We start from the raw sequence: 14,188 nt of genomic DNA on the forward strand, positions 1-14,188 counted from the left end.
ACAAACAAACAAACAAACAAACAAATAATGCTTCCTCTTACTCTATGTAATCATGGCTGTCTTGAGCTCAGAGATGCACCTGCCTCTACTGGGATTAAAGACATGTACCTTCATGTTATGCTCAGAAAGACATTTTGCTTTGTTTTGTTGTTTTTCCAGACAGGGTTTCCCTGTGTAATAGCCTTGGCTGTCCTGGAACTCAGAGAGACCTGCCTGTCTCTGCCTCCCAAGTGCTAGGATTAAAGGCATGCGCCTAGCTCTCATTTTTCCTTCTTATCTTTCAGTGAAGACACAAAGTTGAAAGGATTCAAGACAGAAATCATCACCTTAGATTTTGACTCTGTCTTGGGCGTCCCGTCTGCCTTGTTGTTCATTTTTGTGGCTGGAGTTAACTTAACATCCCCTAGGCCCATCATCTCTGGGCTGGCTGCCATCCCTGTAAAAAGAAAAGAAGAACATATCAAATGATGGAAAAACTTTAAGATCCTTCCTCTCCACCCCCCACAGACAGGGATTCTCTGTGTAGCCTTGGCTGTCCTGGACTCACTTTGTAGCCCAGGCTGGCCTCAACTCACAGCGCTCCGCCTGCCCCTGCCTCCCGAGTGCTGGGATTACAGGCGTGCGCCACCACGCCTGCTTGAAGATCATTCTTCAATGGATTATAGTTACCTGCTGAATTGTTGGCCATGGCTCCACCCATCGGATACGGGGGTCCCTGAGGGTTGATCATGCCAGCCATACTGTTAATCCCCTGTCCATAGGGAGGTCCAGTTCCCATCATGCCCCCTTGATTCATATTAGGGTAGCCTGGTGGCCTAAGGAGGAAGATGGAAATTAAAGAGAAAAATTAGAGACACATTTAACTTTTACATGTAGGGATGAGTTAAATACAGTTGTTTGATTCTATAATTAAGAGTAGAAAAAGTCTAACTCTCTCAAAATTGACCCAGGCTACATCTAGTTATTCTTCCTTTTGTTTTTGTTTTTTTTTAAAGCCCCCAGAGACAGGGTTTCTCTGTGCAGCCCTGGCTGTCCTGGACTCACTTTGTAGACCAGGCTGGCCTTGAACTCACAGCGCTTCATCTGCCTCTGCCTCTGCCTCCCATGTGCTGGGATTAAAGGTGTGCGCCACCACCGCCTGGCTAGTTATTATTATTATTATTCACAAAAAGTTCAAGGAAGATCTGAGTTTTGTATAACAATCACAACACTAGCTTAGTTTGACAGGGTATTATGGTGTTATATAAATACCACTTTCCTGCAAACAACCTCTAAAGTTGCTATATTTCTATTTAAAAAGCCCCCTTTATGGCGTAAGGTCTATAAGACATGTTTAATTTTAACACTTATTTGTCATGCTAAACACTAAATAGCCCAACCAGACTTGCCTGCTCTCTCTGCTCCCATCCTTTCTTCCCCAGAATCCCAAGTAGCAAGACTATAAATAATAACGACCATGATACTCTGTCATACACATTTCTACTCAAACATCTTGGGAATTAGCACATTTGTATACGTGTATGTATAAATTATAAGAAAAACATAGTGCATTTGGGTGTGGTGGCGCACACCTGTGCTATCAGCACTAAGGGAAGCGGAAGCAGGTGACTCTGAATTCAAGGCCAGCCTGGTCTACAAAGTGAGTCCAGGACAGCCAGGGCTGCACAGAGAAACCCTGTCTTGAAAAACCACCCACCCCTAAAAAGAAAGCATAGAGCTCAGAAGAGCTCTCAAAAAACCAACCAACCAACCAACCTCATCTATGCATGCATGCACACGTCATTCCGCTTTAGGATGAGAACGGCACATGGCCGTCCTTCACTTCCCGGGCCTTACCTGTTTTGGATAGAGTTGGCAGGAACATGCATGGCAACAGCAGATTCTTGAGTTTTCCGGTTCATCCCCCCTGGTGGAGGACACATCCCTGACCCAACCTGAGGTGGCATATTGGCCATATTAGGGCCATAAGGCCTGCTGCCCATAGATGCATGAGCCATTCTCCCTGGAGGGAGTGTGCCGTAGGGCGGGATTCCAGGCTGCCCGTGCATCTGACCTCCAGCACCCATAGGAGTCATGCTTCCAGCCATGCCTGCACTGGGGTAGTTGGCGTTGGGCAAGGCATTGTAGTTAGGCTGCCTCGGGTAGCCTCCTGAGGGGAGGAAAGAGGACACAGTCTTGGTTAGCCAGCCCTAGTATTTCTCAACTTTAAAACTCCAAGCAATGAGAACCTATCAATATTGTGATCGGGAAATTCAACAACTCCATGGCTTTAAAAAAAAAAAAAAAAAAAGTAGCAGGGGAGGTTAGAAACCTGCGAAGGTGGGCCTCTGTGCCCGCACCCTCCGCCCTGCCCCGCCCCGCTTGGGGATTGAATCCAGGCTTTGTGCATGGTAGGTATGTGTTATATCACCGAGCCACAGTACAGCATAACTGCCCAGCACAGAAAGTGGCTGGCTCTGTTATTATTTATGGTGCAGTGTCTTTACCTGACAAGCTATTGTGTTGGTCCAAAGGCCTTTTCAAGGTGACCGAATTAAGACATTCTACTGCAGGGTCTAGGCTGGGTAAATGTGAGTTGACAACAGTCCTGCTCTTTTAACCCTGCTGTTAAACATATTAGTTATCTTCCCCTCTCATCTCTATCTACTGATACTGTAGCATCCTTACCTTGTGGGCCATACTGGCTCCCCTGGGGGCCGTAGCCTCCCATGGAGTTCTGCTGGTAGGAGCCCATGCTTGTGTGCATCTGTCCTCCAGAAGGCTGACGTGGAGATAAGGCCGAGCCGGGCTGAGGGGAAGTGTACTGGGGCATCTGGGGGTTCCTCTGCATATAACCTATTTGTGGAAAGTATCCATACACGCATCTGCTCAGTACAACGGTAAGGACTGGTTGTCCTGCTCTGCTGGGACCTTGTTGCATGGAATCTGCTCCCACTTGCCCCTTCAATTATCTTAAAAGTGATGTGCCATTTCCACAGGGCACATACATGTTAAACTGTTGTTACTTCGTTTTTTGGAGACAAGGTTTCTCTGTGTAGCTCTGACTGTCCTGGAACTCATCCAGTAGACCAGGCTGGCCTAGAACTCAAGAGAGATCTACCTGCGTCTGCCTCCCCAGTGCATGTGCCACCAATGCCCCAATTAACTTTAATACTAAATAGAAAACTGAAAAGATAAAAAGCAATGACAAAAAAAAACCAAAAATAAAACAAAACAAGGGCTGGAGAGATGGCTCATCAGTTACGAGCACTGACTGCTCCTCCAGAGGTCTTAAGTTCAATTCCCAGCATGCACATGGTGGCTCTCAACCATCTATAATGTGATCTAATACACACTGTATACATAATAAATAAATCTTTAAAAACAAAACAAAAAACCCACCACAATAAGAACCCCCCCCAAAAATAACAATAAAACAGTATAAATGATCTAATGAGTAAAGAAGCTAATACTTTGTCTTCATAAAATGCTTACTAAATTAGGCACAATGGAAGGTGCACGCTACCAAAACGCTGGTAGGCACTGAGCTATGGAGAACGACTGCTGGGGGAAGCAAACATTGCCATGCTCACTAGACTGTCACCGTCTGCTGCTGGTTTTATTCTAAGTGTTCTGCCACGCGGTTCTCCAAAAGTTATTGCACAGGGCACAAACACCAATGCTTTACTACCATGTACTGCAGCCCATGGGACAGCTATTAATTTGGCCTAGCTTTTTTGTAGTTGACAACATCATGTCACAATGTCAGTGGTGCTCTCACCTCGATCTTGGGCAATGCTTGATTGGTTCATGGAAGGATGCATGATGCTGTCTGACTGGCCACTGGGTGGCCGAGGTGGCATCTGGTTGCCTATTCCAGACAAAAAAAAGTAAGCAAACCTTGGCTCAGCCTGCACATTTAGCTAAGGGGTGAAATTGGAGCTGTAAATGGCCAACCGGTTCCCATGTCATATATAAAGAGGTATCCATGCCCAAGGGTCCCCCCCCCCTTCTTGAAGTGCGAAGGGAGAAGAACGCAGGCATGAATCAAAGCTGCCCTCTACCACCAAGACCAGCAGCACTCCCTCTTCCCAAAACCCAGTCCTCGAGGGTACCTGGCACTGCAGCAGGCGAGAGTGGTCCTGAGCGAGACTGAGCGACACTGGCAGGCGAGCCAACAGGGGATGGGGATGGGCCTCGGATGCCAGGCAGGTGAGGGGAGGTATGAGGAGAAAAAGGAGACTGAGCTGGATTACTCTGCTCTCCTTGGCTGCTGGAAATCCCTGATGTGCTCACGCCAGGACTCAGAGCTCCTTCTGTCCCCATGGGGAGATCATCTATTGAACCAGAGAGATCCTGAAACACACACAGACACACACAAGGGCATAAATTAGTAAAAGGAGGGCAAGTAAAGTATGTATGTTTGGTCATAAAACTAGTTTGCATATAGCAAACTTCATTAAGGATAAACTTGTGATTTGTTAGGCCTTTTAGACTTCATATAATTTTGGTGCCAGTCTCATCTATTTAGTGAGTTCTAAGACCCTATCTCAACAAAACAAAACACAATAAACCAGTCAGCTCTCTGCTACCTTGCCACCAACTGACTGAAGCCTGTCTCAAAAGCAGCAACAAATGTTAAAAATATGCACGTATCAATAAAAACAGGTAACTGGGCTAGCTACTAGTTTCTGGGTCTATCGTGTATTCTATCCCAATAAGATCTGGCACTTCTCTCTCTTCCACAACAAGGAGAAAATGCCTGTTTCAGTGACACTTAAGTCCTACTCCAATGGGAAAACTACAAAGTACTGCCAGGAAGCCCCCTCCCTCATATTATTGTGTACACACGTGTCTGTGTGCTTAATGTTTCCTTTTTCTTTGTCCGCATTTGTGGTTTGCCTGCATGTATGTCTGTGTGAGAGTGTCAGATCTCCTGAAAATGGAGTTACAGACAGTTGTGAACTGCTATAAGTGCTGGGATTGAACCAGGGTCCTCTGGAAGAGTAGCCAGTGTTCTTAACCGCTGAGCCATCTTTCCAGTCCCTTCCTTACATTATTGCAACCTCCATTTATTTGTTTATTTTATTTTTATTTTTATTTTTTTAGTTTTTTCAGACAGGGTTTCTCTGTGTAGCCTTGGCTGTCCTGACTCACTTTGTAGACCATGCTGGCCTCGAACTCATGAGCCACCTGCCTCTGCCTCCCGAGTGCTGGGATTAAAGGCGTGCGCCACTACCGTCCAGCTGCAACCTCCATTTATTAAGGACTCTTTCTATCCAAACCTTTTCATTATATTGGGGTGTGTGTCAGGTGGGGATGGTAAGAAAGGGACATGGGACATGGGAAAGAGATTCCAAGTCCTGAACAGGTATGGACAGAAATTTGACAACTGAACAAAGTCAATGTTTTGTTCTAGGCACCAGTATATTCCCTTATGCAGTATAGTTTTTTGTTTTTTGTTTTAATTCCTGAGACAGGGTTTCTCTGTGTAGCCTTGGCTGTCCTGGATTCTCTTTGTAGACTAGGCTGGCCTTGAACTCACAGTGATCCGTCTGCCTCTGCCTCCAGAGTGCTGGGATTAGAGGCGTGCCCCACCACACACAGCTGTCTTTGCTCCTATTAAAACTGCCATTGCCAAGCCAGGTGTGGTAGCACACGCTTTTATTCCCAGCACTGGGAGATAGAGGCAGGCAGATCTCTGTGAGTTTGAGGCCAACCTAGTCTACAAAGGGAGCCCAGGACAGGCAGGGATTGACACAGAGAAACTGTTGAAAAACCAAAAAAGAATGAGAAAGGCCAAAATTTTTATTTGCTCTTATTATCCAATATTAACAATAGCTACCGTTTGAGCCATCTGTTATGTGCGAGGTATTTTGTGTTTCATTCTGTCACTCTCCATCCAACAAGACCAGCACTACCTGTTTCTTCTTCCTCATTATTTGAGATGGTCTCTTATAGCCCAGGTTAGCCTCAAACTTCTTATGTATCAAAGGCAGACCCTGAACTTTTTGACCCTCCTGCCTCTTATTTCTCAAGTGCTAGGTGTGCAGAGGTATACCACCGCACCTGGGTCTCACTCTGGAGATAGTGTTCCATGCAGTTCAAGTGCTAGGTGTGCAGAGGTATACCACCGCGCCTGGGTCTCACTCTGGAGATAGTGTTCCATGCAGTTCAAGTGCTAGGTGTGCAGAGGTATACCACCGCACCTGGGTCTCACTCTGGAGATAGTGTTCCATGCAGTTCAAGTGCTAGGTGTGCAGAGGTATACCACCGTGCCTGGGTCTCACTCTGGAGATAGTGTTTCATGCAGTTCAGGTTAGACTTGGACTGACTTTGAATTTCTGATCCTCCTGCCTCTATCTTCCAAATGCTAGGGTACAGGCAAAAGCCACCACACCTGGCTCAGCCTGGGATTTTCTTTTCTTCCTTCTTTCTTTCTTTTTGAGAAAGGGTTCTTTATGTAGCCTTGGCTGCCCTAGAACTCACTCTGTAGACTAGGCTGGAACTTTCTATTTTGACTTTTTTGGAAGTCTTGGTTGTACACACTATTACGACTAAGTTACCCAGCCAAGTCACATGGCACTAAATGTGACCGAGGCAGAAAACCTCACACCAAGTCTCACTCACTTTTCATTATGCTCTAGCACTGTACGAACTAAGGAAAAACCATGACAGATTTTAAGTTAAGAAACTTGCCAGGAGGCAGTGGTGCACACCTGTGATCCCCATACTTGGGGAAACAGAGGCAAGTGAATTTCTGTGAGTTCAAGGCCAACCTGGCCTACAGACAAACAAACAGAAAGAAAAGAGAAAGAAAAAACAAAACCAAAAAACCCAAAGAAACATCAGCTTTAGGTGATTTTATTTGTGCTTTTGGGAAATCTGGCAAACAAGCTATGCTTCCATTTTCTTGCTTGTACAACAAGAGGACTGGACAAGAATCTGGTGGGGCATGATCACAAAATCCACTAGTACAATACCATTAAGGCCAAAAGACCAGCTACAATATATCCTAGAATAAAAAATATATGCTGGGTAGAGGTGGCATACACCTTAGTTTCAGCATTTGGGAGGCAGAGACAAGCGGATCTGTCAGTTTGAGGCCAGTCTGGTCTACAGAGTTCCAGGACAGCCAGGGCCACACAAGAAAACTCTGTCTTGAGAAAATAATAAATTAAAAAACAAACAAACAAATTAAAGTGACTGCTGGGGAGATGGTCCAATGGGTAAGATAAGACTTGAGCCTGGATCCCTAGCACCCATATCAAAGCTCGGAATGACCTGACCACAGGCACCTGTGTCCCCAGGGCTGGGGAACAAAGAGGATTGCTGGTGCTTGTTAGCTAGCCAGCCTAACTGAAACCAGTCACGCTCCAGGTTCAGCCAGAGACTCAGTACAGCAGGACATTCAATGTCCTCCTCTGGCTTCCGTGGCTCCATACGTGAACACATACACACCCCACTCACATGCACCCACCACATACACACAAATTAAACCCTTTTTCAGTGGAAAACAAACAAACATAACAAAGAGAAACATACAGCATCCAAGCAGCAGGAGATGCGAGACATATTTACCAGTCCCAGGGTTTAATCACATGGTTAAGTGTTTTTGTTTTTATTTGGATATAAAGGTTTAAGTCTCTAAAAGCTGCCTCCCAAGACATCCCTGTTGTCCAGGACAAGCTTGGCCCCGACCTTCATGACCCTTTATTGCTTGGGACACACCTCTGCTTTCTACTCCACAAAAATCCAGTTTTTCAGGTCTTCTGTTTCACACAAAGCTGACCTCTGGCTGTTGAGTCAGACCTTCAGTATAGCTAACAAGCCTGGTTCCTACAACACACTTAAAGTTTCATCAGTCTAAGTCTCTGTTTTCCCCAGCAGGAGTTGCCTTTAGCATTTTAGACCCCATGTTCTCAAAACTCTCCCAAAAGGACCCATCTAGTTGCCAGGGGAGCTGCAGCAAGGCCTTTTTAGTGGGAAGCTTCTCCCTGGGTCTGCTCTTTTCCAAGCATAATCCTGCTGAGAGATGGGAAGTGAGGATCAGCCCGCTCAGTGCCCTTGCCAGTTCCAAGGAAGCAGCAGGGCCAGAAGAATTTCCTCACGTGTTTCCAACGTGTTTCATGGATTTTATTGCTCATCTACCATGCAGATCAAAAGCGCTGGAGCGGGTCCAAATATTTCACACAGAATCTCACACTCCAGGCTGGCTACAGCCCCGAAAGCCTTCATTTCTTCACTTGAAATACTGCCCAATGTTATTTTGGGATGTGACCTGATAGAGGAAGCCCATCGGGACTCCATGACGATAGCTGTTCCAGCTGTGATTGGTTGCCCAGCCTAGAGTGTGCCAGCATGTGTTTGTCAGGCTCTGCTGACAAACAGAATTCAGCAGCTGACACCTTCTCTTCACACCGCAACAAAACCGTGCCTGAAATCACAGTCCATACCTCATGGTGGAGGGTGGGGGCTGTGCTCTCCAAGGGGAAAACAACAACAAAATCCCACAAGATACACCATGAGCCAGCTGCCTGGTGAAGCCGTTAGATACCAGAGTTCAGGGTTAAAGAGAGTAGGAAGATAGATGACAGACACACAGAACTATGCAAGAAAGATACGCCGGCAGGCATATATATTACTGGAGTTCTTGCCTCTATCTACTTAGCTGTGAAGAGTCTTTGCCTGGCTGTGTTGTTACTGGGAGGTAAAGAACATCCATTATAATCAGCTGAGGGCCAAGGACATTGTTCACTTGGAGGCTTTGGGTTTGAAAAAGATGGGAGAGGGAACCAGGTAAATCCTACATTGGGCCAGGGGGGGGGGGGGGGAGCCGGTACCAAGTTATATCTACAGCTGCACACTCTGAATGAGTCTTAGATTAGAAAACTCTAAACGCTTAACGTGGGGGGAAAAAAAATCAAACCTACACTGGCAAACTGTCAGTTCCCACACCCCAGCCTTGTCGCACAGATCCAGACACACAAGGGAGCTGTTCCCAGGCTGAAGAACGGGAAGGAATCCTTGAGTGTGGAGGGGAAACGTAGGAGACCCTTATAGGGCAGACTCAACAAACCCAGGAAAAAGGACAAGACAACTCATTACTTAAAACAAGTAAATCTGGGAGGCTTAGGAGCCGTGAAACATACCTATAATCCCATTATTGGGGAGATGTAGAGGAAGGAGGATTGAGAATTTAAGGCCAATCTAAGATAAAAAGGCCAATCTTTAAAAAAAAAAAAAAAAAGGCCGGGCATGGTGGCGCATGCCTTTAATCCCAGCACTCAGGAGGCAGAGGCAGGTGGATCGCTGTGAGTTCGAGGCCAGCCTGGTCTACAAAGCAAGTCCAGGACAGCCAAGGTTACACAGAAGAGACTCTGTTTCAAAAACAAACAAACAAAAAAGGTTTGTTTTGTTGGCACGATGTCTTTCGTGAGCACATACTTATTTATCAAGGGTGTCAGAGGGAAAAACTACTACCAAACACTTCTCGAAGAACAGGCAAAGCCAGGAATCAATCAAAACACAAAAGGGCACCTCTTAGTCTTGTCTCTGCTGGTGATTCACACCAACTTTGATCTAATACTATTATCAACTAGAAAGAAATGGCTTAGATAGGGGAACCAAGGTACTTCTGTCTTCTAGATGGGGGCTCCATCTCAGGTGACTTTACATGTTTCTCTGTTCTCAGCTCTCTAAAGACCTGTATTTAGAAACTCCACCCCTAGGGTACTGGAGAGATGGCTCAGAGGTTAAGAGCACTGACTGCTCTTCCAGAGGTCCTGAGTTCAATTCCCAGCAACCACATGGTGGCTCATAACCCTCTCTAATGTGATCTGATGCCCTCTTCTGGCCTGCAGATGTACATGCAGATAGAGCACTGTACATATAATAATAATAAATCTTAAAAAAAAAAAAAATAAAAATATATACATATATTTATTTACTTCATCTGTGAGTGCTCTATCTGCGTGTACACCTTCAAGCCATAAGAGGGCATCAGACTACAGTATAGATGGTTATGAGACACCATGTGGTTGCTGGGAATTGAACTCAGGACCTCTTGGAAGAGCAGAGGGTGCTCTTAACCCCTGAGCCATCTCTCCAGGCCCCATAAATAATAAATCTTTGGGGGGGGGGGAGGAAGAGAAGAGAGAAACTTCGCTGCTTACTGAAGGGAAGCCACCAAATAGGCTTCAACCCCCACTTGCCCAGCCAGGACACAGTGAGGCTCAGCAACAGGGGCACAGAGCACTCCTTTAAACACAAACAAAGTGCGGGAGGCAGAGGCAGGCAGATCGCTGTGAGTTCAAGGCTAGCCTGGCCTACAAAGCAAGTCCAGGACAGCCAAGGCTTTGTGTGGTTCTCTGTCACCAAACTATAGAACAAGGATGGAGACCAGTTGTTTTAAATGGGTTATAGATGAAACAATTCTAGTTTAGATTTTTACCTTGGAAACTTCAAAACTAGATGCAATAGTATGTACCTGCAGCCCCAGGTACTTGAAAGTCTAAAGGAGGAATGGATGTTCAAGGCCAAGGTTGTTCTTAGCGATATAAAGAAGCTTCTGTTTCAGAAATAAAAACAAAGCTCACTTCTATGCTCATAAGGTCTGCTGGCTGTTCCGTTAGAGCATCTATCTTACTGTTTTCTTCTCTTTACCCTGACACCCACCCACTGTGCAGGCTGGCCTGGAACTCTGTCTGATCTGGCTCAGGCTGGCCTCAAACCAGGAGTCCTCCTGCCTCAGGCTCACACGGTGGGCTTACAGGAGATGTCTACTGCCGGACTTGGCTTTACAACAGCATCTAATGTAAGTCAAGACCACAGACATCTTCCTGGTTCATTGTCTTCACTATATAGGGAAGCTCTTAATTCTTGATTGCACTGCATTGAATCTGTCTCTTTACTGCATGAGCCTGAGGGACTAAGCAAGATTAGACTAACAGTGGCCATAAAAATCCCCGTCACAGAAAAGACAAGATGACTGACAAATGCTGTCTGATGAATAGCCTCAAAAATATCCCCCGTGGACACAATCTCTAATGGTCACCTTCTCTCTATCCCTATTCTGCTTTCTATACTTGGAACTTCAGAAAGGTACTGCCCCCTAGAGCACTCACTCTCACATCTAGAAACAGTGTGAGGTACATGGCACTGACGACTGGAGAGCAGCAGAGCAAGGAAGGGATGGAGAGGAGGCTGTCGGAGGCAGGGACCACTGTAATCATAAAAAATAAAACAAAAATCTGCTGTTCTTAACTCACCTAAGCAAAATCTGGAGGTGGGTCTGACTCAGGGTGGAGGCTGAGGACACTGCTAAGGTGAAAAGGGAGGACAGGAAAGGCTGTTGGGCTGCTTACATTCCTGTGGTAGGAGCTCCTGCAAATAGCGGCTTGGCACTGCAGCAGCCATTGATTTCGCAGGGTCGATAAATTGCTTCCACACATCTTCTCAGTTGGAAGTTTAATCATATTGAATGTTTGTGCTCAACAATGTTCCCCCCCCCCCAATAAAGCATTAAACACAAAGGAGAGAGGAGAGCATGGCCTGCATAGGCGTCCGTATCCCAGAAAGAGTCTACACACCATCTAAAGGCTGCAAATATAAAAAGGAAGGAGCCAAAGTCATGGGGCGGTCCTCATAAAGTCAAGGAAAGACCCAGAGTCTAGAGCAGCTAGTGTCCATATTCCTCTATGGACCAGTGTAAAAGTCCAGAGATTTAAAAGGACTCCAACAGGGCAATAATCAGCTGAAATTTTATTCTCCAGTCTGTTGTGGTCCTGACGTTACTTGGCCACCTCGATCTCCCCTCACACATGGATCTTGTCTCCCTCAAAGGCTTCTCATGTGGACCAGAAAGAAATGTTCTATTCAGTAACTACCTCAGGCCAAAGAAATCTACAGTGTTTCTTGAATCATTAGTTAAATCTGACTCGGGGTGGGGCTGGAGTCTGCATCAGGCCTGGGCCTGCGTTGGAGCAGGCTGTGTTTGTGGACTAGGGCTGGTCTAATCCCATCAGGAAACAAGGAAAGCCAACCATACAAAGCCTGTCCCATCAAAAGCATCAGTTGTGAACCCAGAACCTAAGCAAGACAGCAAGAAAAAGCAGAGAAGCAAGGAAAGTTCTGGGTATAAGAAGTGCAGCAGGGAAGAGGACATGAGGATGCCGACTTGAGCTTCTAGATCCCGACTCCCCTCTCAGAAGCAGAGTAGCCAGAAAGCAGCTACGGTCAATGTGCTGCATGTGAGTTGGAGTCTGGGCCTATTAGCCAGAGAGCTTCACTACCACAGTCTCGACAAATGTCTAAATATCTGGGTAGAACAAGTAGATGTGGTCATGGGGAACAGACAAAATTCTGAAGGAAGGAAGGAAGGAAGGAAAGAAGGAAGGAAGGAAGGAAGGAAGGAAGAGGCAGGCACCAACCTCAGTGTCCTTTAAGTCAGAACAATGCAGGGAGCCTTTGTCAAGTTCTAGAAGACAGCATGGGCGAGGGGAAGTTTTCCAAACATTCTTATTACTTCCTCTCAATGAGGTTTCTTTTATTCGAGACCTAGTTCCTCTCCTGTCCCCAAAATATTGGCAAATTACCTTAACTCATCTCAATAGACAATACTCAGAATTCCTTCTACATCAAGGCTGACCTTAAGTGACAACACTGCTGATTCTCAAGCTCACGCTTTCAATCCCTAGGTTCCCACCTTTGAAAAGCCATGGCTTCCCAGCCTCCTTTCAAAAGAGTTAAACAGGGAGGGAGCCACCACCTTAGAGAATAATCATGGGAACCACAGACTATGTCACAATACTTGTCAATTCCGTGCTAGCACCACGTGGGGAAGATGGAACGGGCTTAGGCTACTGGAGTTGATGGATCAAGTACTGGGTCCCCCAAACAGCACCAGAACACACATTGGGGTTCAATACAACCTCCAGGTGGAATGTCAAGTGTCTCCAGGTATGGGAAGACAACTCCACCCAGAGGCCTTTCCCTCTGGACTGTTCCACAGAATCTCAACTTAGCTAAAGGGAGTACTAGTGGTTTCTCTACAAACAAAGTATTTCTAGGTAGACTTGGCTAATTTCCAGAGCCACAACCATCCCATCCTACTACCCCAGACAAACAAAAATAACTTGGCAACTATATATTTCAAGGTTGGTTTTCTGTGTTTGGTTGGTATTTTCTGAAAAATGTTATAAAAGCATCAAAGGAGAGGGAGAAAGGAGAAATGAGTGAAGGTAAGCCAAGACACGAAAGCAACCAATCGCCTGTAAGCTGACTGAGGACTTCACGACGTGCTGCTCACATCTTCCTAGGAAGCAGACCCAAATCTACAAACTACAGCAGCACTTCTTACTTTGCCTACAAACATCAACCTCAGTCTCTTCCATATCTTCTTCCCTTCCTCAAAGCAAAAACAAAACAAACCAGCTTACATGAAAGGCAAAGTAGTTTCTGAACACATAGTCTCCTCTCTTGCTCCCTTCCCATCTCTCAGGTCCATCTTTTAAAGGATCTTTTTGCTGTTTCTTTGCAGAAACTGGTCCCAAGAGTAAGAACAATGTATTGGCATTCGGAAGACCCTAAGTTCACATTTACTCCATGAGTTCTTATCTTCTAGTCCTTCATTCTTTCTGGATCACTCGTGTGTGTGTGTGTGTGTGTGTGTGTGTGTGTGTGTGTGTGTGTGTGTGTGTATGTATGTATGTGTGTATGCGCACGCGCGCGCGTTAGTGTGGTTAATACTCATTCTGTCTCCATTTATCCCCTTCCCCAAACCTGTATAATTTAAAAAGCTAAAAAACTACATCTTTAAGAAATCATTACAGATGGCCGGGCGTGGTGGCGCACACCTTTAATCCCAGCACTCGGGAGGCAGAGGCAGGTGGATCGCTGTGAGTTCAAGGCCAGCCTGGTCTACAAAGTGAGTCCAGGACAGCCAAGGCTACACAGAGAAACCCTGTCTCGAAAAAAAAATCATTACAGATAAGCTCTCTATACAGTTTAGGCTCTGTTAAATAAAAGCACACTCCTGAGATAAGCTCAAGCGTGTGCCTGAGATCATATTTCTGTCTCCTCCACTCATTTCTGCAGGAGCATTCTGGCTCCATCCTCTACTTAAACTAGGTCCTGGCTATGATGGTAGGCACTTGCTGATTTTTAAAAATATTGTTTTGGTTTGGTTTTCGAGACAGGGTTTCTCTGT

The 14,188-nt window shown here is 45.8% G+C and overlaps 1 protein-coding gene across 3 annotated transcripts in view; it reads right to left on the minus strand.

Moving 5' to 3' along the window:
• ARID1A (AT-rich interaction domain 1A) overlaps nt 1-14,188 on the minus strand; it is a 75,927-nt gene that overhangs the window by 15,667 nt on the left and 46,072 nt on the right. For all 3 annotated transcript variants that reach the window (XM_084785242.1, XM_084785240.1, XM_084785241.1), the window contains exons 5-10: nt 4,095-4,335; nt 3,761-3,850; nt 2,668-2,835; nt 1,837-2,149; nt 670-815; nt 327-436 (exon numbers count right to left, since the gene is read on the minus strand). In XM_084785242.1, the coding sequence (XP_084641368.1) occupies nt 327-436; nt 670-815; nt 1,837-2,149; nt 2,668-2,835; nt 3,761-3,850; nt 4,095-4,335 (1,068 nt within the window). The remainder of the gene's footprint in view (nt 1-326; nt 437-669; nt 816-1,836; nt 2,150-2,667; nt 2,836-3,760; nt 3,851-4,094; nt 4,336-14,188) is intronic.

Source organism: Acomys minous (genome assembly GCF_964271855.1).
Source record: "Acomys minous genome assembly, chromosome: 6".
In the NCBI taxonomy this organism is placed as follows: Eukaryota; Metazoa; Chordata; class Mammalia; order Rodentia; family Muridae; genus Acomys; species Acomys minous.